General features: G+C 34.9%; 1 protein-coding gene across 1 annotated transcript in view; it reads left to right on the plus strand.

The window, feature by feature from the left end:
* The first annotated feature begins 536 nt into the window (after window positions 1–536).
* The window catches only part of LOC142352315 (uncharacterized), a 27,451-nt gene continuing 3,316 nt past the window's right edge, over window positions 537–24,671 (plus strand). Inside the window, exons 1-2 of the mRNA XM_075404850.1 lie at window positions 537–912; window positions 23,418–23,633. Of these exons, the coding sequence (XP_075260965.1) occupies window positions 564–912; window positions 23,418–23,633 (565 nt within the window). The 5' untranslated portion in view covers window positions 537–563. The remainder of the gene's footprint in view (window positions 913–23,417; window positions 23,634–24,671) is intronic.

Genomic DNA, 24,671 nt, shown 5'->3' on the forward strand with positions numbered 1-24,671 from the left:
ATGATCTTTTTTTCGTTTTTTGATTTGGCGAAATTTTCAATTCTGTGCGTTTCTTTCTGGAAACGCTTAATTGAATTGAATAGGTCAAAATTGCAGTAAAAGTTAGTTTCGATCACATGTAAAACCTTTTAATTAATCAATCATGCTCAGAGCTGGGACTCATAACCGGACATTTAAACTGCGTTTTTCAAAATTTTCGTCGAAAGAAAAGTACTGATTTTTATTCTCATCTCCTAAAGAGTACGTATCTCCAGAAATCACCGCCATCCTCGTATAAAGCAGCGCTGGCTTCTGGCTTTGAATGAGTAAGAAAGTACTGTATCATAATTGTGGTTTAATTTTGCTGAGTAGTCCGGATCGTTTCTTGTCCCTGGAATGCGTTATACTATAATTTGTGACAATATTGTGACTGGATCATCATTATGTTAATATAGAATGCGCGTCGAGGAGTTGTAAATAATATACAGTCACGAAGCAGGTTTGGAGGTGAGGTCTCTATTGGACAAGATCCGCGTTTGCTGAAACGGATTGGAAAAGCACACCTGTTCAAGTAAGATCAAACTATGAGTGATTCCCACATTTGTTCAACTTCAGGTTTAAATGAGGCTATGGCCGCACCTCAGGGAACAGAGGAAAATGCCAACAGCAGCACCACTGGAACCAATAGACGTTTTAGAATGGCTGAAGGTGGGGAATGGTTGCAATCGGATGTGTTCAGGTCTATTATGGCGACTGGGTTTTATGCGTTTATGTCCGGTGCCATGGCATTCATGAACAAAAACTTGGTTTCTAATTACAACTTCAACTGTCCTATGTTTATTCTCCTCATTCAGTTTCTTATTCTCGTCTTCTCATTTGAGGTTATGAAGTTCTGCAGAGTCGTCACTCTATCTTCCTACACGATACAATTAGGTGAGCACTTTCAAAATTGTTTTTGAAGAAAAAAATAAAATTGATGTACTCTTGGTTTTTAAAATCTCAATTGTAGTCATGAACCATTTTGAAATCACTTTATTCAATCATCCGAGGAATGATGATTCCATGAAGCTGATGTTCTTTTCATGGAAATCATCGAAATCTGCAACCACTTTTCGTTGTCTCGTTTATGAGTTTTTTTATAGTCAATCGAAGACAAATATAAATGGATTGACTACGTTTGCAATGCTGTGTATATGATTGCTAAAATTTGCAGTTAGGGAGCTTTGGCTCAAAGAGCAATTTTGACACTGACAGCTATATAGTTGTCAAAGTTTCTTGATAGTCGGGAGGAAAGGTGTTTGATTCTAAAGGCCATGAATGATATCCTGTTCCATATCCTGCATCAGTGGAAGATGTCTGTGTAAAGATGAGCTCACACTTAACCATAGCAGAATTTTCAGATGCAAAAAAGTGGCCAGTTTACCAAAAAATAGCAAAATAGTTCATGAAAAAAGCCGTCTGAAATCCGGCCGGGGGCTGGCAGCGGAAAGCAGGCCACTGTGGTCTAACGCTGTTCATCTGCGATTAAGAGAGACTTTACTTATTTCTATTATTTATTATGTTTAATAGCCGCATAGCGATATCGAGACTCTTTTTGGTCCCATCTTGTTTTCATTTACAGTTCAAACAATTTGAATTTTATTAGAGCGCTATCTTTTTACGACTCGTAAGAGGCGTGTTTTTTCCGTTATTTATAGCTAAGTGATCTAGCAGAAACACCAGACGTTTGCAAAGTAGAAAAAGTTCGATAAAGTTTTTTCAGTGAACGAATTCGAAGAGCGGAGAAAAGAAAGAGTGGTTATTTTGTTCATAGCTTTTGAAAGAGCGATAAATTAGGTGTGAAACACTAAGTAAGAATTTTTTGTTCGCGTGCTGCTTTTTCTGACTGTTTTTTGCTTTGCATATTTTATGTTATCTAATAGGTTATTGTAGACTAAAATAACATTCAGCTTTTCGATCGAATTTTGAGGCTCTGGGGTACATAAAGGGACTTTAACCTAATTTTAAGTATTTTCAACGGTTGCAGATTTATAGACCGTTTTAGTGGTTTTTACGCCCATTGCTCGTAAGTTTTGTTTACTATGGATTGAGTAAAATTACTTTAATAACACAGCTTGTATATCGAGCTGACAAAATTGCTACTTCAGAGCTTCGGTGCAACGGTGACTTGCTGTGGTTCTAGACATAGTAGGTTCGATTCCATGAAGCTCTGATTCCTTACCAGTATATGAAGTTAGCTAATACCACAGTTGGGTTGTTACAGCATAAAGAAGTCTGTGAAAAATAGGGACGTTTGTGAGCTTATTATGGCTATCTAATATTGTTTGGGAAGACAAATATAAATGTATTGACTACGTTTGCAATGCTGTGTATATGATTGCTAAAATTTGCGGTTAGGGAGCTTTGGCTCAAAGAGCAATTTTGACACTTTGACAGTGATCTAGTTGTCAAAGCTTCTGGATAGCCGGGAGTTGTTTGATTCTAAAGGCCATGAATAATGGTTTAACCCCCTGCCTCAGTGGAAGCTGTCTGTGTACGGATGAGCTCAAACTTAACCATAGCAGAAGTTTGATGCAAAAATGTGGCCAGTTACCAAAAAAAGAGCAAAATTGTTTATGAAAAGAGCAGTCAGAAATCGGGAGGGGGGTTGGGGGTGGCAGCGGAGAACAGGCCACTGTGGCCTAACGCTGTTCATCTGCGGTTCAGCCGAGACTTTTCTTATTGCTATTATTTATTATGTTTAATAGACGCATAGCGAAATCGAGGCTCTTTTTGGTCTCATCTTGTTTTCATTTACAGTTCAAAGAATCCTTTAATATAGCGTAATGGAACGACTCGTAAGAGGCGTAATATTTTCCGTTTTTTAGCTGAGAAGATAAAGTTTGATTGTTTTGGTGAACAAATTCGGAGAGCGGAGAAATGAAAGTGTTTATTTTGTTCATACCTCTCGAAAGAGTAATAAATTTAGGTTTGGAACATTTTCACGAACTGAGCAAGTTTCTTGTTCATGTGCCGCTTTTTCAAGCTGTTTGTTGCTTTGCACATTTTATGTTGTCTAATTTGATTTTATTCTGAAGCTTTTTAGGTTAATAAAGGGAGTTCCTAATTTGAAGCGTTTTCAATTGTGTTGCTTATTTTAAGACTGTTATACTGATTTTTTATCGCCAATTGCTTGTAGGTATTGATTATATGGATTGAGTAAATATTTTAGTACTGTCGTAACACAGCTTGTGGTAGATCAAGCTAGCAAATTTGCTTCTTCAGTAGAGCTTTGGTGCAACAGTAGCATATCTGGCTGCAGTTCTGGAGATAGTAGGTTCGAGTCCTCTACGCGCTAATTCATTAGCAGTATGAGGAGTTAGCTGATACCAGACCTGGCTCGTTACAATTGCTAGAGCTTAGATAAATGGCTCTTTCCTTGTGCTGTATGTACCCTTAGTTAAGTTGACGCTTGAGGTTTGGAACCAACTCGTTTGAGAAAAGAGTAGTGTAATGAGCTAGCTTGCGGTATATGAAGCTAACAAAGTTGATATTTCAGCAGATCTTTGGTACAACGGTCTTGTGTCTGGCCGCGGTTCTTGAGATAGTAGGTTCGAGTCCTAGGCTCGCATTCTTTATCAGTAATGGAGTTGTTACAGCACACAGAAATTTTCGGTGAATTTTAACAAAAATTGTTGAGTTTGGTAGAGTTTTCTGTATTTCTTACAGTTTTTTTTGAAAAAGATGTTTTTGAGCTTATTATGGCTTGCCGATATCGTTTTTGGAGGATTTATAGTTTTGTCTAAATGAATCAAAGTTTGTGTGGGAGAAATCTGTGTGTTTATTTGATGAAATAAACGAATTCCTAATTTCTAGCGCAGTTTACTTTTTGGATAACTTTCTGTTTGTTATCTTGTTTAAGGATGTTTTTTGCGCCGCTTTGGTGCGTTTTTACACGAGATACCATCTATTCCAACGGCTAGATTTTTTGGCTCTGAATTGTTTCCCGAATTCCCTGGGTAATTTTTTTAGATCTATTTGCTCTTCTGAGTTTTACAGTTGAATTGGAGTGAAGATATTTGTCACGCCGAAACAGGAAAGATACGTAAAAACCGCGGTTTCGCGGCGTGAAATTTACCACTCAAAATTGGGACAAAATTTCACAATCTAGATTACCGTGTTTTAATCAATTGGGGAAATTTGACTGCGGTACTGATTTTTCGTGTTTTTTGTCCTTTTGTTTTTTTTAAATAATTTTTCCAATGTAATCATAGTCCTTCATAGGTATTTTTTGTTGTTTAATTAACAGTTTTTTGATTTGCTGTTCAGAATTTGTCCTGCTATTTTCTACAATCCAAAGGTGCGTTGTGTTTAAGATCTGTTCACACATTTTTCGGCTATCTTGCGAGGGGAAAAGCAAATTGGAGTGCTGATCCTAGTCACTCTGCAGTAAAGGAAGCGAATAGGTTCGAAGCGTTTTTTTGAAGTGTCTTTAAAGTGGAGTGAGAAATTAGTATTTGATCAATTTGAGAAATCGGTATTTGTCTAAATGAATCAAAAATTTGTGGGAGAAATTTGTGTGTTTATTTGATGAAATAAACGAATTCCTAATTTTTAGCTTAGTATAGTTTTTGGATAACTTTCCGTTTGTTATTTGGTTTAAGGCTGTTTTTTGCGCCGCTTTGGTGCGTTCTTACACGAGATACCACTTATTCCAGTGGCTAGATTTTTTGGCTCCGAATTGTTTCCCGAATTCTCTGGGTAATTTTTTTAGATCTATTTGCTCTTCTGAGTTCTACAGTTGAATTGGAGTGAAGATATTTGTCACGCCGAAACAGGAAAGATACGTAAAAGCCGCGGTTTTGCGGCGTAAAATTTACCACTGAAAATTGGGACAAAATTCCACATTCTAGATTACCGTGTTTTAATCAATTGCGGCAATTTGACTGCGGTACTGATTTTTCGTGTTTTTTGTCCTTTTGTTTTTTTTTTCAAAATAATTTTTCCAATGTAATCATAGTCCTTTATAGGTCTTTTTTTGTTGTTTAATTAACAGTTTTTTCATTTGCTGTTCAGAATTTGTCCTGCTATTTTCTACAATCCAAAGGTGCGTTGTTTTTAAGATCTGTTCACACATTTTTCGGCTATCTTGCGAGGGGAAAAGCAAATTGGAGTGCTGATCCTAATCACTCTGCAGTAAAGGAAGCGAATAGGTTCGAAGCGTTTTTTTGAAGTGTCTTTAAAGTGGAGTGAGAAATTAGTATTTGATCAATTTGAGAAATCGGTATTTGTCTAAATGAATCAAAGTTTTTGTGGGAGAAATTTGTGTGTTTATTTGATGAAATAAACGAATTCCTATTTTTTAGCTTAGTATAGTTTTTGGATAACTTTCCGTTTGTTATTTGGTTTAAGGCTGTTTTTTGCGCCGCTTTGGTGCGTTCTTACACGAGATACCACTTATTCCAGTGGCTAGATTTTTTGGCTCCGAATTGTTTCCCGAATTCTCTGGGTAATTTTTTTAGATCTATTTGCTCTTCTGAGTTCTACAGTTGAATTGGAGTGAAGATATTTGTCACGCCGAAACAGGAAAGATACGTAAAAGCCGCGGTTTTGCGGCTTAAAATTTACCACTGAAAATTGGGACAAAATTCCACATTCTAGATTACCGTGTTTTAATCAATTGCGGCAATTTGACTGCGGTACTGATTTTTCGTGTTTTTTGTCCTTTTGTTTTTTTTTCAAAATAATTTTTCCAATGTAATCATAGTCCTTTATAGGTCTTTTTTTGTTGTTTAATTAACAGTTTTTTCAATTGCTGTTCAGAATTTGTCCTGCTATTTTCTACAATCCAAAGGTGCGTTGTTTTTAAGATCTGTTCACACATTTTTCGGCTATCTTGCGAGGGGAAAAGCAAATTGGAGTGCTGATCCTAGTCACTCTGCAGTAAAGGAAGCGAATAGGTTCGAAGCGTTTTTTTGAAGTGTCTTGAGAGTGGAGTGAGAAATTAGTATTTGATCAATTTGAGAAATCGGTATTTGTCTAAATGAATGAAAAATTTGTGGGAGAAATTTGTGTGTTTATTTGATGAAATAAACGAATTCCTAATTTTTAGCTTAGTATAGTTTTTGGATAACTTTCCGTTTGTTATTTGGTTTAAGGCTGTTTTTTGCGCCGCTTTGGTGCGTTCTTACACGAGATACCATCTATTCCAGCGGCTAGATTTTTTGGCTCCGAATTGTTTCCCGAATTCTCTGGGTAATTTTTTTAGATCTATTTGCTCTTCTGAGTTTTACAGTTGAATTGGAGTAAAGATATTTGTCACGCCGAAAAAGGAAAGATACGTAAAAACCTCGGTTTTGCGGCGTGAAATTTACCACTCAAAATTGGGACAAAATTTCACATTCTAGATTACCGTGTTTTAATCAATTGGGGAAATTTGACTGCGGTACTGATTTTTCGTGTTTTTTGTCCTTTTGTTTTTTTTAAATAATTTTTTCAATGTAATCATAGTCCTTCATAGGTCTTTTTTGTTGTTTAATTAACAGTTTTTTGATTTGCTGTTCAGAATTTGTCCTGCTATTTTCTACAATCCAAAGGTGCGTTGTTTTTAAGATCTGTTCATACGTTTTTTGGCTATCTTTCGAGGGGAAAAGCAAATTAGAGTGGTGATGCTAATCGCTCTGCAGTAAAGGAAGCGAATAGGTTCGAAGCGTTTTTTAAGTGTCTAAAGTTCAGTGAGAAATCAGTATTTGATCAATTTGAGAAATCGGTTTTTGTCTAAATGAATCAAAGTGTTTGTGGGAGAAGTTTGTGTGTTTATTTGATGAAATAAACGAATTCCTAATTTTTAGCTCAGTATACTTTTTGGATAACTTTCCGTTTGTTATTTGGTTTAAGGCTGTTTTTTGCGCCGCTTTGGTGCGTTCTTACACGAGATACCATCTATTCCAGCGGCTAGATTTTTTTGGCTCCGAATTGTTTACCGAATTCTCTGGGTAATTTTTTTAGATCTGTTTGCTCTTCTGAGTTCTACAGTTGAATTGGAGTGAAGATATTTGTCACGCCGAAACAGGAAAGATACGTAAAAGCCGCGGTTTTGCGGCGTAAAATTTACCACTGAAAATTGGGACAAAATTCCACATTCTAGATTACCGTGTTTTAATCAATTGCGGCAATTTGACTGCGGTACTGATTTTTTGTGTTTTTTGTCCTTTTGTTTTTTTTTTCAAAATAATTTTTCCAATGTAATCATAGTCCATTATAGGTCTTTTTTTGTTGTTTAATTAACAGTTTTTGCATTTGCTGTTCAGAATTTGTCCTGCTATTTTCTACAATCCAAAGGTGCGTTGTGTTTAAGATCTGTTCACACATTTTTCGGCTATCTTGCGAGGGGAAAAGCAAATTGGAGTGCTGATCCTAGTCACTCTGCAGTAAAGGAAGCGAATAGGTTCAAAGCGTTTTTTTGAAGTGTCTTTAGAGTGGAGTGAGAAATTAGTATTTGATCAATTTGAGAAATCGGTATTTGTCTAAATGAATCAAAAATTTGTGGGAGAAATTTGTGTGTTTATTTGATGAAATAAACGAATTCCTAATTTTTAGCTTAGTATAGTTTTTGGATAACTTTCCGTTTGTTATTTGGTTTAAGGCTGTTTTTTGCGCCGTTTTGGTGCGTTCTTACACGAGATACCACTTATTCCAGTGGCTAGATTTTTTGGCTCCGAATTGTTTCCCGAATTCTCTGGGTAATTTTTTTAGATCTATTTGCTCTTCTGAGTTCTACAGTTGAATTGGAGTGAAGATATTTGTCACGCCGAAACAGGAAAGATACGTAAAAGCCGCGGTTTTGCGGCGTAAAATTTACCACTGAAAATTGGGACAAAATTCCACATTCTAGATTACCGTGTTTTAATCAATTGCGGCAATTTGACTGCGGTACTGATTTTTTGTGTTTTTTGTCCTTTTGTTTTTTTTTCAAAATAATTTTTCCAATGTAATCATAGTCCATTATAGGTCTTTTTTTTGTTGTTTAATTAACAGTTTTTTCATTTGCTGTTCAGAATTTGTCCTGCTATTTTCTACAATCCAAAGGTGCGTTGTTTTTAAGATCTGTTCACACATTTTTCGGCTATCTTGCGAGGGGAAAAGCAAATTGGAGTGCTGATCCTAATCACTCTGCAGTAAAGGAAGCGAATAGGTTCGAAGCGTTTTTTTGAAGTGTCTTTAAAGTGGAGTGAAAAATTAGTATTTGATCAATTTGAGAAATCGGTATTTGTCTAAATGAATCAAAGTTTTTGTGGGAGAAATTTGTGTGTTTATTTGATGAAATAAACGAATTCCTATTTTTTAGCTTAGTATAGTTTTTGGATAACTTTCCGTTTGTTATTTGGTTTAAGGCTGTTTTTTGCGCCGCTTTGGTGCGTTCTTACACGAGATACCACTTATTCCAGTGGCTAGATTTTTTGGCTCCGAATTGTTTCCCGAATTCTCTGGGTAATTTTTTTAGATCTATTTGCTCTTCTGAGTTCTACAGTTGAATTGGAGTGAAGATATTTGTCACGCCGAAACAGGAAAGATACGTAAAAGCCGCGGTTTTGCGGCGTAAAATTTACCACTGAAAATTGGGACAAAATTCCACATTCTAGATTACCGTGTTTTAATCAATTGCGGCAATTTGACTGCGGTACTGATTTTTCGTGTTTTTTGTCCTTTTGTTTTTTTTTTCAAAATAATTTTTCCAATGTAATCATAGTCCTTTATAGGTCTTTTTTTGTTGTTTAATTAACAGTTTTTTCATTTGCCGTTCAGAATTTGTCCTGCTATTTTCTACAATCCAAAGGTGCGTTGTTTTTAAGATCTGTTCACACATTTTTCGGCTATCTTGCGAGGGGAAAAGCAAATTGGAGTGCTGATCCTAGTCACTCTGCAGTAAAGGAAGCGAATAGGTTCAAAGCGTTTTTTTGAAGTGTCTTTAGAGTGGAGTGAGAAATTAGTATTTGATCAATTTGAGAAATCGGTATTTGTCTAAATGAATCAGAAATTTGTGGGAGAAATTTGTGTGTTTATTTGATGAAATAAACGAATTCCTAATTTTTAGCTTAGTATAGTTTTTGGATAACTTTCCGTTTGTTATTTGGTTTAAGGCTGTTTTTTGCGCCGCTTTGGTGCGTTCTTACACGAGATACCACTTATTCCAGTGGCTAGATTTTTTGGCTCCGAATTGTTTCCCGAATTCTCTGGGTAATTTTTTTAGATCTATTTGCTCTTCTGAGTTCTACAGTTGAATTGGAGTGAAGATATTTGTCACGCCGAAACAGGAAAGATACGTAAAAGCCGCGGTTTTGCGGCGTAAAATTTACCACTGAAAATTGGGACAAAATTCCACATTCTAGATTACCGTGTTTTAATCAATTGCGGCAATTTGACTGCGGTACTGATTTTTCGTGTTTTTTGTCCTTTTGTTTTTTTTTTCAAAATAATTTTTCCAATGTAATCATAGTCCTTTATAGGTCTTTTTTTGTTGTTTAATTAACAGTTTTTTCATTTGCCGTTCAGAATTTGTCCTGCTATTTTCTACAATCCAAAGGTGCGTTGTTTTTAAGATCTGTTCACACATTTTTCGGCTATCTTGCGAGGGGAAAAGCAAATTGGAGTGCTGATCCTAGTCACTCTGCAGTAAAGGAAGCGAATAGGTTCAAAGCGTTTTTTTGAAGTGTCTTTAGAGTGGAGTGAGAAATTAGTATTTGATCAATTTGAGAAATCGGTATTTGTCTAAATGAATCAGAAATTTGTGGGAGAAATTTGTGTGTTTATTTGATGAAATAAACGAATTCCTAATTTTTAGCTTAGTATAGTTTTTGGATAACTTTCCGTTTGTTATTTGGTTTAAGGCTGTTTTTTGCGCCGCTTTGGTGCGTTCTTACACGAGATACCACTTATTCCAGTGGCTAGATTTTTTGGCTCCGAATTGTTTCCCGAATTCTCTGGGTAATTTTTTTAGATCTATTTGCTCTTCTGAGTTCTACAGTTGAATTGGAGTGAAGATATTTGTCACGCCGAAACAGGAAAGATACGTAAAAGCCGCGGTTTTGCGGCGTAAAATTTACCACTGAAAATTGGGACAAAATTCCACATTCTAGATTACCGTGTTTTAATCAATTGCGGCAATTTGACTGCGGTACTGATTTTTCGTGTTTTTTGTCCTTTTGTTTTTTTTTCAAAATAATTTTTCCAATGTAATCATAGTCCTTTATTGGTCTTTTTTTGTTGTTTAATTAACAGTTTTTTCATTTGCTGTTCAGAATTTGTCCTGCTATTTTCTACAATCCAAAGGTGCGTTGTTTTTAAGATCTGTTCACACATTTTTCGGCTATCTTGCGAGGGGAAAAGCAAATTGGAGTGCTGATCCTAGTCACTCTGCAGTAAAGGAAGCGAATAGGTTCAAAGCGTTTTTTTGAAGTGTCTTTAGAGTGGAGTGAGAAATTAGTATTTGATCAATTTGAGAAATCGGTATTTGTCTAAATGAATCAAAAATTTGTGGGAGAAATTTGTGTGTTTATTTGATGAAATAAACGAATTCCTAATTTTTAGCTTAGTATAGTTTTTGGATAACTTTCCGTTTGTTATTTGGTTTAAGGCTGTTTTTTGCGCCGCTTTGGTGCGTTCTTACACGAGATACCATCTATTCCAGCGGCTAGATTTTTTGGCTCCGAATTGTTTCCCGAATTCTTTGGGTAATTTTTTTAGATCTATTTGCTCTTCTGAGTTTAACAGTTGAATTGGAGTAAAGATATTTGTCACGCCGAAAAAGGAAAGATACGTAAAAACCGCGGTTTTGCGGCGTGAAATTTACCACTCAAAATTGGGACAAAATTTCACATTCTAGATTACCGTGTTTTAATCAATTGGGGAAATTTGACTGCGGTACTGATTTTTCGTGTTTTTTGTCCTTTTGTTTTTTTTAAATAATTTTTTCAATGTAATCATAGTCCTTCATAGGTCTTTTTTGTTGTTTAATTAACAGTTTTTTGATTTGCTGTTCAGAATTTGTCCTGCTATTTTCTACAATCCAAAGGTGCGTTGTTTTTAAGATCTGTTCATACCTTTTTGGCTATCTTTCGAGGGGAAAAGCAAATTAGAGTGGTGATGCTAATCGCTCTGCAGTAAAGGAAGCGAATAGGTTCGAAGCGTTTTTTAAGTGTCTTTAAAGTTCAGTGAGAAATCAGTATTTGATCAATTTGAGAAATCGGTTTTTGTCTAAATGAATCAAAGTGTTTGTGGGAGAAGTTTGTGTGTTTATTTGATGAAATAAACGAATTCCTAATTTTTAGCTCAGTATACTTTTTGGATAACTTTCCGTTTGTTATTTGGTTTAAGGCTGTTTTTTGCGCCGCTTTGGTGCGTTCTTACACGAGATACCATCTATTCCAGCGGCTAGATTTTTTTGGCTCCGAATTGTTTACCGAATTCTCTGGGTAATTTTTTTAAATCTATTTGCTCTTCTGAGTTTTACAGTTGAATTGGAGTGAAGATATTTGTCACGCCGAAACAGGAAAGATACGTAAAAACCGCGGTTTCGCGGCGTTAAATTTACCACTCAAAATTGGGACAAAATTTCACAATCTAGATTACCGTGTTTTAATCAATTGGGGCAATTTGACTGCGGTATTATTTTTTTGTGTTTTTTGTCCTTTTGTTTTTTTAAATAATTTTTCCAATGTAATCATAGTCCTTCATAGGTATTTTTTGTTGTTTAATTAACAGTTTTTTGATTTGCTGTTCAGAATTTGTCCTGCTATTTTCTACAATCCAAAGGTGCGTTGTTTTTAAGATCTGTTCATACGTTTTTTGGCTATCTTTCGAGGGGAAAAGCAAATTAGAGTGGTGATGCTAATCGCTCTGCAGTAAAGGAAGCGAATAGGTTCGAAGCGTTTTTTTAAGTGTCTTTAAAGTTCAGTGAGAAATCAGTATTTGATCAATTTGAGAAATCGGTTTTTGTCTAAATGAATCAAAGTGTTTGTGGGAGAAATTTGTGTGTTTATTTGATGAAATAAACGAATTTCTAATTTTTAGCTCAGTATACTTTTTGGATAACTTTCCGTTTGTTATTTGGTTTAAGGTTGTTTTTTGCGCCGCTTTGGTGCGTTCTTACACGAGATACCACTTATTCCAGTGGCTAGATTTTTTGGCTCCGAATTGTTTCCCGAATTCACTGGGTAATTTTTTTAGATCTATTTGCTCTTCTGAGTTCTACAGTTGAATTGGAGTGAAGATATTTGTCACGCCGAAACAGGAAAGATACGTAAAAACCGCGGTTTTGCGGCGTGAAATTTGCCACTCAAAATTGGGACAAAATTTCACAATCTAGATTACCGTGTTTTAATCAATTGGGGCAATTTGACTGCGGTATTAATTTTTTGTGTTTTTTGTCCTTTTGTTTTTTTTAAATAATTTTTCCAATGTAATCATAGTCCTTCATAGGTATTTTTTGTTGTTTAATTAACAGTTTTTTGATTTGCTGTTCAGAATTTGTCCTGCTATTTTCTACAATCCAAAGGTGCGTTGTTTTTAAGATCTGTTCATACATTTTTTGGCTATCTTTCGAGGGGAAAGCAAATTAGAGTGGTGATGCTAATCGCTCTGCAGTAAAGGAAGCGAATAGTTTCGAAGCGTTTTTTTTGAAGTGTCTTTGAAGTGGAGTGAGAAATCAGTATTTGATCAATTTGAGAAATCGGTATTTGTCTAAATGAATCAAAGTGTTTGTGGGAGAAATTTGTGTGTTTATTTGATGAAATAAACGAATTCCTAATTTTTAAGCTTAGTATACTTTTTGGATAACTTTCTGTTTGTTATCTTGTTTAACGATGTTTTTTGCGCCGCTTTGGTGCGTTTTTACACGAGATACCATCTATTCCAACGGCTAGATTTTTTGGCTCAGAATTGTTTCCCGAATTCCCTGGGTAATTTTTTTAGATCTATTTGCTCTTCTGAGTTTTACAGTTGAATTGGAGTGAAGATATTTGTCACGCCGGAACAGGAAAGATACGTAAAAACCGCGGTTTTGCGGCGTGAAATTTACCACTCAAAATTGGGACAAAATTTCACATTCTAGATTACAGTGTTTTAATCAATTGGGGCAATTTGACTGCGGTACTGATTTTTCGTGTTTTTTGTCCTTTTGTTTTTTTTTAAATAATTTTTCCAATGTAAGCATAGGTCTTTTTTGTTGTTTAATTAACAGTTTTTTGATTTGCTGTTCAGAATTTGTCCTGCTATTTTCTACAATCCAAAGGTGCGTTGTTTTTAAGATCTGTTCATTCATTTTTTGGCTATCTTTCGAGGGGAAAAGCAAATTAGAGTGGTGATGCTAATCGCTCTGCAGTACAGGAAGCGAATAGGTTCAAAGCGTTTTTTTAAAAGTGTCTTTAAAGTGGAGTGAAAAATCAGTATTTGATCAATTTGAGAAATCGGTATTTGTCTAAATGAATCAAAGTTTGTGTGGGAGAAATTTGTGTGTTTGTTTCATGAAATAAACGAATTCTTAATTTCTAGCTTAATTTACTTTTTGGATAACTTTCCGTTTGTTATTTGGTTTAAGCTTGTTTTTTGTGCCTCTTTGGTGCGTTCTTACACGAGATACCATCTCTTCCAACGGCTAGATTTTTTGGCTCCGAATTGTTTCCCGAATTCCCTGGGTAATTTTTTTAGATCTATTTGCTCTTCTGAGTTTTACAGTTGAATTGGAGTGAAGATATTTGTCACGCCGGAACAGGAAAGATACGTAAAAACCGCGGTTTTGCGGCGTGAAATTTACCACTCAAAATTGGGACAAAATTTCACATTCTAGATTACAGTGTTTTAATCAATTGGGGCAATTTGACTGCGGTACTGATTTTTCGTGTTTTTTGTCCTTTTGTTTTTTTTTAAATAATTTTTCCAATGTAAGCATAGGTCTTTTTTGTTGTTTAATTAACAGTTTTTTGATTTGCTGTTCAGAATTTGTCCTGCTATTTTCTACAATCCAAAGGTGCGTTGTTTTTAAGATCTGTTCATTCATTTTTTGGCTATCTTTCGAGGGGAAAAGCAAATTAGAGTGGTGATGCTAATCGCTCTGCAGTAAAGGAAGCGAATAGGTTCAAAGCGTTTTTTTAAAAGTGTCTTTAAAGTGGAGTGAAAAATCAGTATTTGATCAATTTGAGAAATCGGTATTTGTCTAAATGAATCAAAGTTTGTGTGGGAGAAATTTGTGTGTTTGTTTCATGAAATAAAGGAATTCTTAATTTCCAGCTTAATTTACTTTTTGGATAACTTTCCGTTTGTTATTTGGTTTAAGCTTGTTTTTTGTGCCTCTTTGGTGCGTTCTTACACGAGATACCATCTCTTCCAACGGCTAGATTTTTTGGCTCCGAATTGTTTCCCGAAATGTCTGGGTAATTTTTTTTAGATCTATTTGCTTTTCTGATATTTGCAGTTGAATTGGAGTGAAGATATTTGTCACGCCGAAACAGGAAAGATACGTAAAAACCGCGGTTTTGCGGCGTGAAATTTACCACTCAAAATTTGGACAAAATTTCACATTCTAGTTTAACGTTTTTTAATCAATTTGGGCATTTGGACTGCAGTACTGATTTTTCGTGTTTTTTTGTCCTTTTGTTTTTTTTTAAATAATTTTTCCAATGTAATCAGTCCTTCATAGGTCTTTTTTGTTGTTTAATTAACAGTTTTTTTATTTGCTGTTCAGAATTTGTCCTGCTATTTTCTACAATCCAAAGGTGCGTTGTTTTTAAGATCTGTTCATACTTTTTTTGGCTATCTTTCGAGGGGAAAAGGAAATTAGAATGGTGATGCTAATCGCTCTGCAGTAAAGGAAGCGAATAGGTTCGAAGCGTTTTTTTAAGTGTCTTGAAAGTGGAGTGAGAAATCGGTATTTGATCAAGTTTTCTGTTTTTGAAAGCAAATGTTTTGCGTGCCTCTATCCGACTTCGGATTTCGGTGTTTCTTCTCTTGAGTGCTCTTTTGACACATGTGTGTTCTTTTTGCACTTATTTTTAATTGCTTGATTTCCTCAACCAGCGACCTGAACTTTTTCGGACTTTGGCTATTTGTTTTCATAAAATTCTAAATAGTGAAATTCTAGTTTTTCCCTTTGATTTGTATAACTGTCCGTTTGTTATTTCGTTTAGGAATGTTTCTTTGCACCGTTTGGGTGCTTTCTCACACGAGATACATGGAATTCTCTCGGCAAATTTTTTTTAGATCTGTTTGCTCCTCTGAATTTTGAAGTCGAATTGGAAAGAAGATTTTTGTCACGCCGAAACACGAAAGAAATGTAGAATTGAACTGATCAGGTTTTTGGCTTAAAATTTTTCACCTAATTTTTTGACAAAATTAGATTATCGGTTTTTGTTTAAGTAGGGCAAATTGACTTGTGCTTTTGTATTTTTTTGTTTTTTTTAATGATTTTTCCAATGTAAATGTTTTCTTAGTCCTTTATAGGTCTATTTTTATGTTTGCTTAACAAAGTTTTTTTTTAAATTTGTATTCCAGAATTTGTTCTATTTTTTGTCAATCCAAAGAAGCGTTGTTTGAGCGGAAAGTAAATTTGGAAGGGTGATCTTAATCACGCTGGAGTAGTAAAGGCAGCAAAAAAGTAGGCGAATAGCTTTTCAAAGTGCCTTCAAAGTGGAGTGATGAATTGGTATTTGAACAAATCTTCTGTTTCTGAAAGCGATTTTTTTTCACGTGCATCAATTGGACTTCTGGTTTTGCTGTTTCTTCGCTTGAGTGCTCTCAATTTGATACATATGTGTTCTTATTGCGCCTATTGTCAATTGCTTGTATTGTTCAACGAGTGGGTAGCACTATTTATCACTTTGGCTATTTGTTCTCATGAAAGTGAAATTCTAATTTTTTCACCGAATTTCTGAGTTTGCGAGTTTTCGTTGTAATTTTTGTTGTCTTATAATTAAATCTCATTATCATCAGGCCTCACTGGTTGTTAGTGGGGATGTTTCTCTTGATTCAATTGTTTTTATTTATAAGCTACTGCTTTCTGTGATTTTCACTAATTGTTTTCGAGAAATATTATCGATTTTTTTTAGTTTTCCCAGTTTTTTGTTCTTTTCGTTCTTTGCTTTTCACACAATAGTGACAGGTCTAATCGGTTGCTGAAGAGGCTGGAACTGATCGAATTAATCGTTTCAGTTGAAAGCTAATGCTACTTAGTTCTTATAGGCTGTTCGTTAATAGAAACAGGGAATTTTCGTGTTATTTTGTCTTCGAGAACTTATTGCTCTCATATCACTTAATCTCATTAATGTTAGGTCTCATCGCTTGCTAATGAGGATTTAGTGTACCAATTCATCTGTTTCAAATTCAAAGCTAATGATTTCTCTTCTCTGATTTTACAGTAATCGAGTATTTGTCGAGTAATTGTTGTATTTTGTGCTTTCCCATCACATAGTCTCAATAATGGCACGTTTCATCGGTTGCTAATGATTCGCAAGTATAACTGACTGGTTGTTTGTGTTAACTTCAACTTTTTTATTGCTTTTGACACTTTGTGTTCAAGAAAGTAATAGTTGTTGTGAGTCTTGCATGTTTTTTGTTTTTCTAGTGCATATCTGGTGCAGTGTATATTTTTCTAGTTTTTTGCGCCAAATTTTTGTTATGGTTTGTTTTGAGATACCGTTGATATAGTTATCTTCCAGGGAAATCCTTGAGTGAAGTAATTTTGTGAAGGCTGCTTTCGTATGTAATTCTATTCTTGGCCACGAAAATGCTTGCTATTGGGTGTTTTGTGTATGTTATTTTTTGATATGTTGTTTTGTGGTTTTCATCCTTTGACGGCTCTGACTTTCGAAAAATTTCTTTTCGGCCAGATTCTTCAGTTTTCGCCACCTTTTTGGTTTGTCATTCATTGATTTGTATAATGTTGCTGTTTTGTGGACTTTTTCTTGGGATGCGTATGGTCGATATTTTCATAAAGTGTTGCCATTTGTGATGACTCATATAAAGTTATATCATAGAAGAGGCATTTTTCAATTGCTTTTTGATTTTTTGTTCAATTTTGCGCTTGTAGTGTCATAGGTTTTGTTGAGTGTGAAGGTTTGATGTGCTTGTATAATTGATAATTATCAGGTCGTTAGATCATTCGTTTCTTTGGGCTGTAATTGAGGACTTGTCCTGCTATATTTTTAATTCTTGGTTTCCTTTTAATTACCAGGACCTTACATTTTGATCGCGCGCCAAGAAGTCAACATGCTACTTATTTCGGTTGATTTTACAATTCAACCGCTGGTTTTTGTGTGCGTGATGTTATTTGTTTCGACCGCTCTTTAGGGGGGTGGAACTATATGTTCAAACGGGTATTTCGTTCAAAGTTGTTTTTGTTCAGTCAATTTTGACTGATTGATGTTTTCTTCGTAGACAGTTGTGGCTGGTATCGGTAAAAAGCGCGTCCAGCGTAGAATATGGAATCGAATAATTTTTTAAATTTCGTTTTCTGGAGCGATTTATCGTGGTTAAATTTTTGTGAATATTAGACCGATTTGAGTTATGTTTATTCATATTTTCCGGAATTGTGGCCTAAAATTTTGAGTTAATGTTATGGCTACATTTTTCAAAACTCAGCCTTGTTAATCAAACATTGCCCGACATAAGTTTCTTTAGTCCGCTTTGATCAAATTTGCTAGAAGTACTACCCAAAAACAACTAACACAATCTTTTTTAACTACAAAGGGAGCTATTCTTGCTTCCATTCACTTTGAGAGTGGTCTTGAATTGAAATATCGTCGTTTTTTTGCTAACTATGTTCCTATTTTTGATCTTTTAACTAACAAATTATCTAGATCTATAACATTCGAAACAAATTAGTGTTCTTAATGAACTAACAGCAATAGCAAGTCTGGTTTTGGTCCAATCTTGGACTCTTACAATCCGAAAATAATTCGGATTGTAATCAGTCGGTCTTTTTTTATAAAAAGAACTTCGATTTTCTTAAGTTAATTAAAGAAAGAACAATGAAATCCTAGCTCGCTGTTGATAGGTCACATTGACTTTCTAAGCAGTTCCAATGATTTTGGTCTCGAATGATTTTGGTCGTTTTGACTTTTAAATATGTTTGATCTTTAAATAAACAGTGGCCTATTCAACTTTGCCACTATTTTTCTCTTAAGTTTTCAACTTGTGGCTGAGTGTCATCAAAGAAAGAATGCTTCGTCTTCCTCTTCTTTCTACTGTTTTAATTTCTAATGTTTTTTTTTGTGTTTTTACAAGTTAAGTTATGGTTTTCTGGCTGTGATACTACTAGACTCCACAACTTCATTTTGATTTTCAGGCCTTGGCCTATTTTTACGTTTTTTGCTCGTTATGTCACATTATAACATTATTGGCAGCTCACATTTTACATTATTGGCGTTCAAAATAAGGCACAATTGAACACATTCTGGTTTTAACGGTTTCGACGCCCCTTTCCCAAAGATTTTAATTCAGTTTCTTTCATTTGTCTTTTACTGGCGTTTTTACTTTGTCTTTTTAGTCGAAATTTCCTGGTTAATGACAGGTCTCATTGGCTTTTTATGGAGGAATTTTTTTAAAAAAAAACTGACTTCGCATTTTTTGTTTTTTGTCTATTTGTTGCCTAGTCTCGTTATTTACAGGTCACATATGACATTATTGTTATCGAGGAAAGTGCAAGTGTACCAAATATATTGTTTCTAAAGAGAATTTCTTCACTTTATCACTCAATTTGATACATATGTGTTTAGGAATGTTTCTTTGCACCGTTTGGGTGCTTTCTCACACGAGATACATGGAATTCTCTCGGCAAATTTTTTTTAGATCTGTTTGCTCCTCTGAATTTTGAAGTCGAATTGGAAAGAAGATTTTTGTCACGCCGAAACACGAAAGAAATGTAGAATTGAACTGATCAGGTTTTTGGCTTAAAATTTTTCACCTAATTTTTTGACAAAATTAGATTATCGGTTTTTGTTTAAGTAGGGCAAATTGACTTGTGCTTTTGTATTTTTTTGTTTTTTTTAATGATTTTTCCAATGTAAATGTTTTCTTAGTCCTTTATAGGTCTATTTTTATGTTTGCTTAACAAAGTTTTTTTTTAAATTTGTATTCCAGAATTTGTTCTATTTTTTGTCAATCCAAAGAAGCGTTGTTTGAGCGGAAAGTAAATTTGGAAGGGTGATCTTAATCACGCTGGAGTAGTAAAGGCAGCAAAAAAGTAGGCGAATAGCTTCTCAAAGTGCCTTCAAAGTGGAGTGATGAATTGGTATTTGAACAAATCTTCTGTTTCTGAAAGCGATTTTTTTTCACGTGCATCAATTGGACTTCTGGTTTTGCTGTTTCTTCGCTTGAGTGCTCTCAATTTGATACATATGTGTTCTTATTGCGCCTATTGTCAATTGCTTGTATTGTTCAACGAGTGGGTAGCACTATTTATCACTTTGGCTATTTGTTCTCATGAAAGTGAAATTCTAATTTTTTCACCGAATTTCTGAGTTTGCGAGTTTTCGTTGTAATTTTTGTTGTCTTATAATTAAATCTCATTATCATCAGGCCTCACTGGTTGTTAGTGGGGATTTTTCTCTTGATTCAATTGTTTTTATTTATAAGCTACTGCTTTCTGTGATTTTCACTAATTGTTTTCGAGAAATATTATCGATTTTCTTTAGTTTTCCCAGTTTTTTGTTCTTTTCGTTCTTTGCTTTTCACACAATAGTGACAGGTCTAATCGGTTGCTGAAGAGGCTGGAACTGATCGAATTAATCGTTTCAGTTGAAAGCTAATGCTACTTAGTTCTTATAGGCTGTTCGTTAATAGAAACAGGGAATTTTCGTGTTATTTTGTCTTCGAGAACTTATTGCTCTCATATCACTTAATCTCATTAATGTTAGGTCTCATCGCTTGCTAATGAGGATTTAGTGTACCAATTCATCTGTTTCAATTTCAAAGCTAATGATTTCTCTTCTCTGATTTTACAGTAATCGAGTATTTGTCGAGTAATTGTTGTATTTTGTGCTTTCCCATCACATAGTCTCAATAATGGCACGTTTCATCGGTTGCTAATGATTCGCAAGTATAACTGACTGGTTGTTTGTGTTAACTTCAACTTTTTTATTGCTTTTGACACTTTTTGTTCAAGAAAGTAATAGTTGTTGTGAGTCTTGCATGTTTTTTGTTTTTCTAGTGCATATCTGGTGCAGTGTATATTTTTCTAGTTTTTTGCGCCAAATTTTTGTTATGGTTTGTTTTGAGATACCGTTGATATAGTTATCTTCCAGGGAAATCCTTGAGTGAAGTAATTTTGTGAAGGCTGCTTTCGTATGTAATTCTATTCTTGGCCACGAAAATGCTTGCTATTGGGTGTTTTGTGTATGTTATTTTTTGATATGTTGTTTTGTGGTTTTCATCCTTTGACGGCTCTGACTTTCGAAAAATTTCTTTTCGGCCAGATTCTTCAGTTTTCGCCACCTTTTTGGTTTGTCATTCATTGATTTGTATAATGTTGCTGTTTTGTGGACTTTTTCTTGGGATGCGTATGGTCGATATTTTCATAAAGTGTTGCCATTTGTGATGACTCATATAAAGTTATATCATAGAAGAGGCATTTTTCAATTGCTTTTTGATTTTTTGTTCAATTTTGCGCTTGTAGTGTCATAGGTTTTGTTGAGTGTGAAGGTTTGATGTGCTTGTATAATTGATAATTATCAGGTCGTTAGATCATTCGTTTCTTTGGGCTGTAATTGAGGACTTGTCCTGCTATATTTTTAATTCTTGGTTTCCTTTTAATTACCGGGACCTTACATTTTGATCGCGCGCCAAGAAGTCAACATGCTACTTATTTCGGTTGATTTCACAATTCAACCGCTGGTTTTTGTGTGCGTGATGTTATTTGTTTCGACCGCTCTTTAGGGGGGTGGAACTATATGTTCAAACGGGTATTTCGTTCAAAGTTGTTTTTGTTCAGTCAATTTTGACTGATTGATGTTTTCTTCGTAGACAGTTGTGGCTGGTATCGGTAAAAAGCGCGTCCAGCGTAGAATATGGAATCGAATAATTTTTTAAATTTCGTTTTCTGGAGCGATTTATCGTGGTTAAATTTTTGTGAATATTAGACCGATTTGAGTTATGTTTATTCATATTTTCCGGAATTGTGGCCTAAAATTTTGAGTTAAAGTTATGGCTACATTTTTCAAAACTCAGCCTTGCTAATCAAACATTGCCCGACATAAGTTTCTTTAGTCCGCTTTGATCAAATTTGCTAGAAGTACTACCCAAAAACAACTAACACAATCTTTTTTAACTACAAAGGGAGCTATTCTTGCTTCCATTCACTTTGAGAGTGGTCTGGAATTGAAATATCGTCGTTTTTTTGCTAACTATGTTCCTATTTTTGATCTTTTAACTAACAAATTATCTAGATCTATAACATTCGAAACAAATTAGTGTTCTTAATGAACTAACAGCAATAGCAAGTCTGGTTTTGGTCCAATCTTGGACTCTTACAATCCGAAAATAATTCGGATTGTAATCAGTCGGTCTTTTTTTATAAAAAGAACTTCGATTTTCCTAAGTTAATTAAAGAAAGAACAATGAAATCCTAGCTCGCTGTTGATAGGTCACATTGACTTTCTAAGCAGTTCCAATGATTTTGGTCTCGAATGATTTTGGTCGTTTTGACTTTTAAATATGTTTGATCTTTAAATAAACAGTGGCCTATTCAACTTTGCCACTATTTTTCTCTTAAATTTTCAACTTGTGGCTGAGTGTCATCAAAGAAAGAATGCTTCGTCTTCCTCTTCTTTCTACTGTTTTAATTTCTAATGTTTTTTTTTGTGTTTTTACAAGTTAAGTTATGGTTTTCTGGCTGTGATACTACTAGACTCCACAACTTCATTTTGATTTTCAGGCCTTGGCCTATTTTTACGTTTTTTGCTCGTTATGTCACATTATAACATTATTGGCAGCTCACATTTTACATTATTGGCGTTCAAAATAAGGCACAATTGAACACATTCTGGTTTTAACGGTTTCGACGCCCCTTTCCCAAAGATTTTAATTCAGTTTCTTTCATTTGTCTTTTACTGGCGTTTTTACTTTGTCTTTTTAGTCGAAATTTCCTGGTTAATGACAGGTCTCATTGGCTTTTTATGGAGGAATTTTTTTAAAAAAAAACTGACTTCGCATTTTTTGTTTTTTGTCTATTTGTTGCCTAGTCTCGTTATTTACAGGTCACATATGACATTATTGTTATCGAGGAAAGTGCAAGTGTACCAAATATATTGTTTCTAAAGAGTTTGTTATGAATTTTCTGGCTTCGACGCAAGGTTTTGGCCAAAGTAAACTTTTTTTGATTTTTGGCTTTATTTGTCGTTCTTTTTGTAGACACACGTATTCTGAATAATTTCAGGTCTAAAACGCTTCCTGTGTACGAATAAACTAACCTATATAATTATTTCGTAGCTAATGGCTTTCATGACTTTGAAAATAATTGTTTTTTGAAAAATCCGAAAGTGGTAATTATTTGTGCCCCCTTCTTTCTCTTTTTTTGTCTACTTGTTTCCTATTCTCATTATTGAGAGGTAGCGTACGACATCATTGGCGTTCGAGGACATTTGGACATTCGAGGCTCAATTGGACACTTTTGATAGGCAAAATATTGCTTTAGGGCTTCGACAGCGTTTTTTCGCAAGTTTTAATTGATTTTTTTTGTTTTTTGTCTCTATTTGTTGTTCTTTTTGTAACCGCATAAAAAATCGAATTATGACAGATGCTAATGTCCTTCTATAGAGGTGTATGTAATCATAAACATGTTGGATGTTTTCAACTGCTATCTGATGGTTTTCATTACTTGGAAATAAATTGTTTTTAAAGAATATAAGCCAAGTCAATTTGACTTAGCTGTTTTTTGTCTTATTGTTACCTAACCTTTTTATGGAGTGGTACCATACCTTTTCTAGTGAAGTACAATTTATTTTGTTTACTTTAAGTTTTATTCGACGCTATTTTGACCTTGTTAATAAGTTTTTTTTTTTAAAAATGGACCTAAAGCTTTAGATTTAATTAATGTTTGTTTTTATTGTTGTTTGATTTTGTTGTTCGTCTTGACTTGCTTTCTTAACAGTGGCTGGTCTCATCAACCAAATGCGGCATTTTACTCCAATGGGTCATTTGCGTTGGAGGCCAGCTTTTTGTTCATACACATTTTTCGTGAACTTTTGGGGTTTTTTATATCTGTTCCTCATTTGGTAGACATTTATACCAAAAATGTGGATGAGCGGGGTCGAAACCTAATGTGCGAACGCACATTACCGAGCCTCTATGTTGTTACGTGCGTGCGTTTTTAGGTCAATTGTGCGATTAAATTTGTAGATCATATATTAATTACCTCATTAGATTAACTGACTTTGCCATCGGACGGCTATGTTTTGAAAACGCTTACATTTTAGGCTGCTCTCTGTTCTTGCCCAGCTTGTGCTACATCGCGAGTTCTTCCTTTGCCTTGATGTGTCTCAATGGCCTCAATATTCCAATGTACAATGTTCTGAAGAGACTGTGTCCTCTATTCAACGTCTTTCTAGGGTACTGTCTCTTGTCCAACTACCACATCAGTGCCAGAGTATTTACCTCTGTCGTCATCATCACACTTGGAAGTATCCTGGCTGGTAAGTCCGCACCCCCCCCCCCCTCCCCCTCCCCCCGCCACTGCAACCGCCAACATCATCATCCCCGTTAATAATATGAAATTTCTGTTACCATGTGTCTAAAAACGATTTTCAATCCACTTCGAAGACAGTGCACGGAATTTGTGAGCTAATTCCTGACGCAAATCTTAGCAGATCGTTGGAGTTTGATAAGCGTTAAAATATATAGGTTTGAGAAACTTTTTGCATAATCTGCATGTTGTACTAAAAATGTCTTGAGATTGCTGTTAAGTTAGAGGACTTTTTTCAAAAAATCAAGCCATTTGGCGCTTTCTCATGAAAATTTAGTGCTTTGGAAGGGGCTCTAGACGTTACAACAACAAATTGCTCAAACAAACAAAAAATGCTTTTAAACCATGGTTCTTTGAGAGGTTTTACACTATCTAACAAATGGACTCCAAATCTTGCGAAATTTGAGTTCTTCGATCACCAGATTGAAACATTTTTTAAAACCCGATAATGGTGTTTACAATGATATGCTAGGTTGCACAAGTGGGTAAATACAAGAAGGCGCATGTTTTGTGAATCAATATGAATCGGGTCATAACTCAAACAAATAAGGAAATCGAGCTTGTGCTTGAACACTCCGGGGGCGTGCATGAGGTAAACCTGAATTATCTTGTTATATTGTTATATTGATCTTTTGCTGCTATTCTGCAATGACATGAATTTTGTAGGACTGTTGCAGAAAAATTGTAGAGAAGCATCTTCTGTTGTCACGGATGACAATCTTTTGGCTTCGTTTATTAATAGCCGCGAAGCGATAGCGGCTATTATTGGGGACATCGTGGTTTTTACGAAAATTCTACAGGTTTTTTTGCGACTGGAAGAGGAGTATTGAGATTCTACAGGTTTTTTTTAGCAGAAAGCAAGTTTGTTCATGACTTGAATTTTGACTTTCTGTTCGAGCATTTACCTCCGTTTTTGATTGTTGACTTCTGTTTTCGAACATTGGATTTTAACAGTAGCTTTGTTTGTAATGTATAGTAATTAGGAACT

The sequence above is a fragment of the Convolutriloba macropyga genome, chromosome 1 (assembly GCF_964194025.1).
Source record: "Convolutriloba macropyga chromosome 1, txConMacr16.3, whole genome shotgun sequence".
NCBI classification, from domain to species: Eukaryota; Metazoa; Xenacoelomorpha; order Acoela; family Convolutidae; genus Convolutriloba; species Convolutriloba macropyga.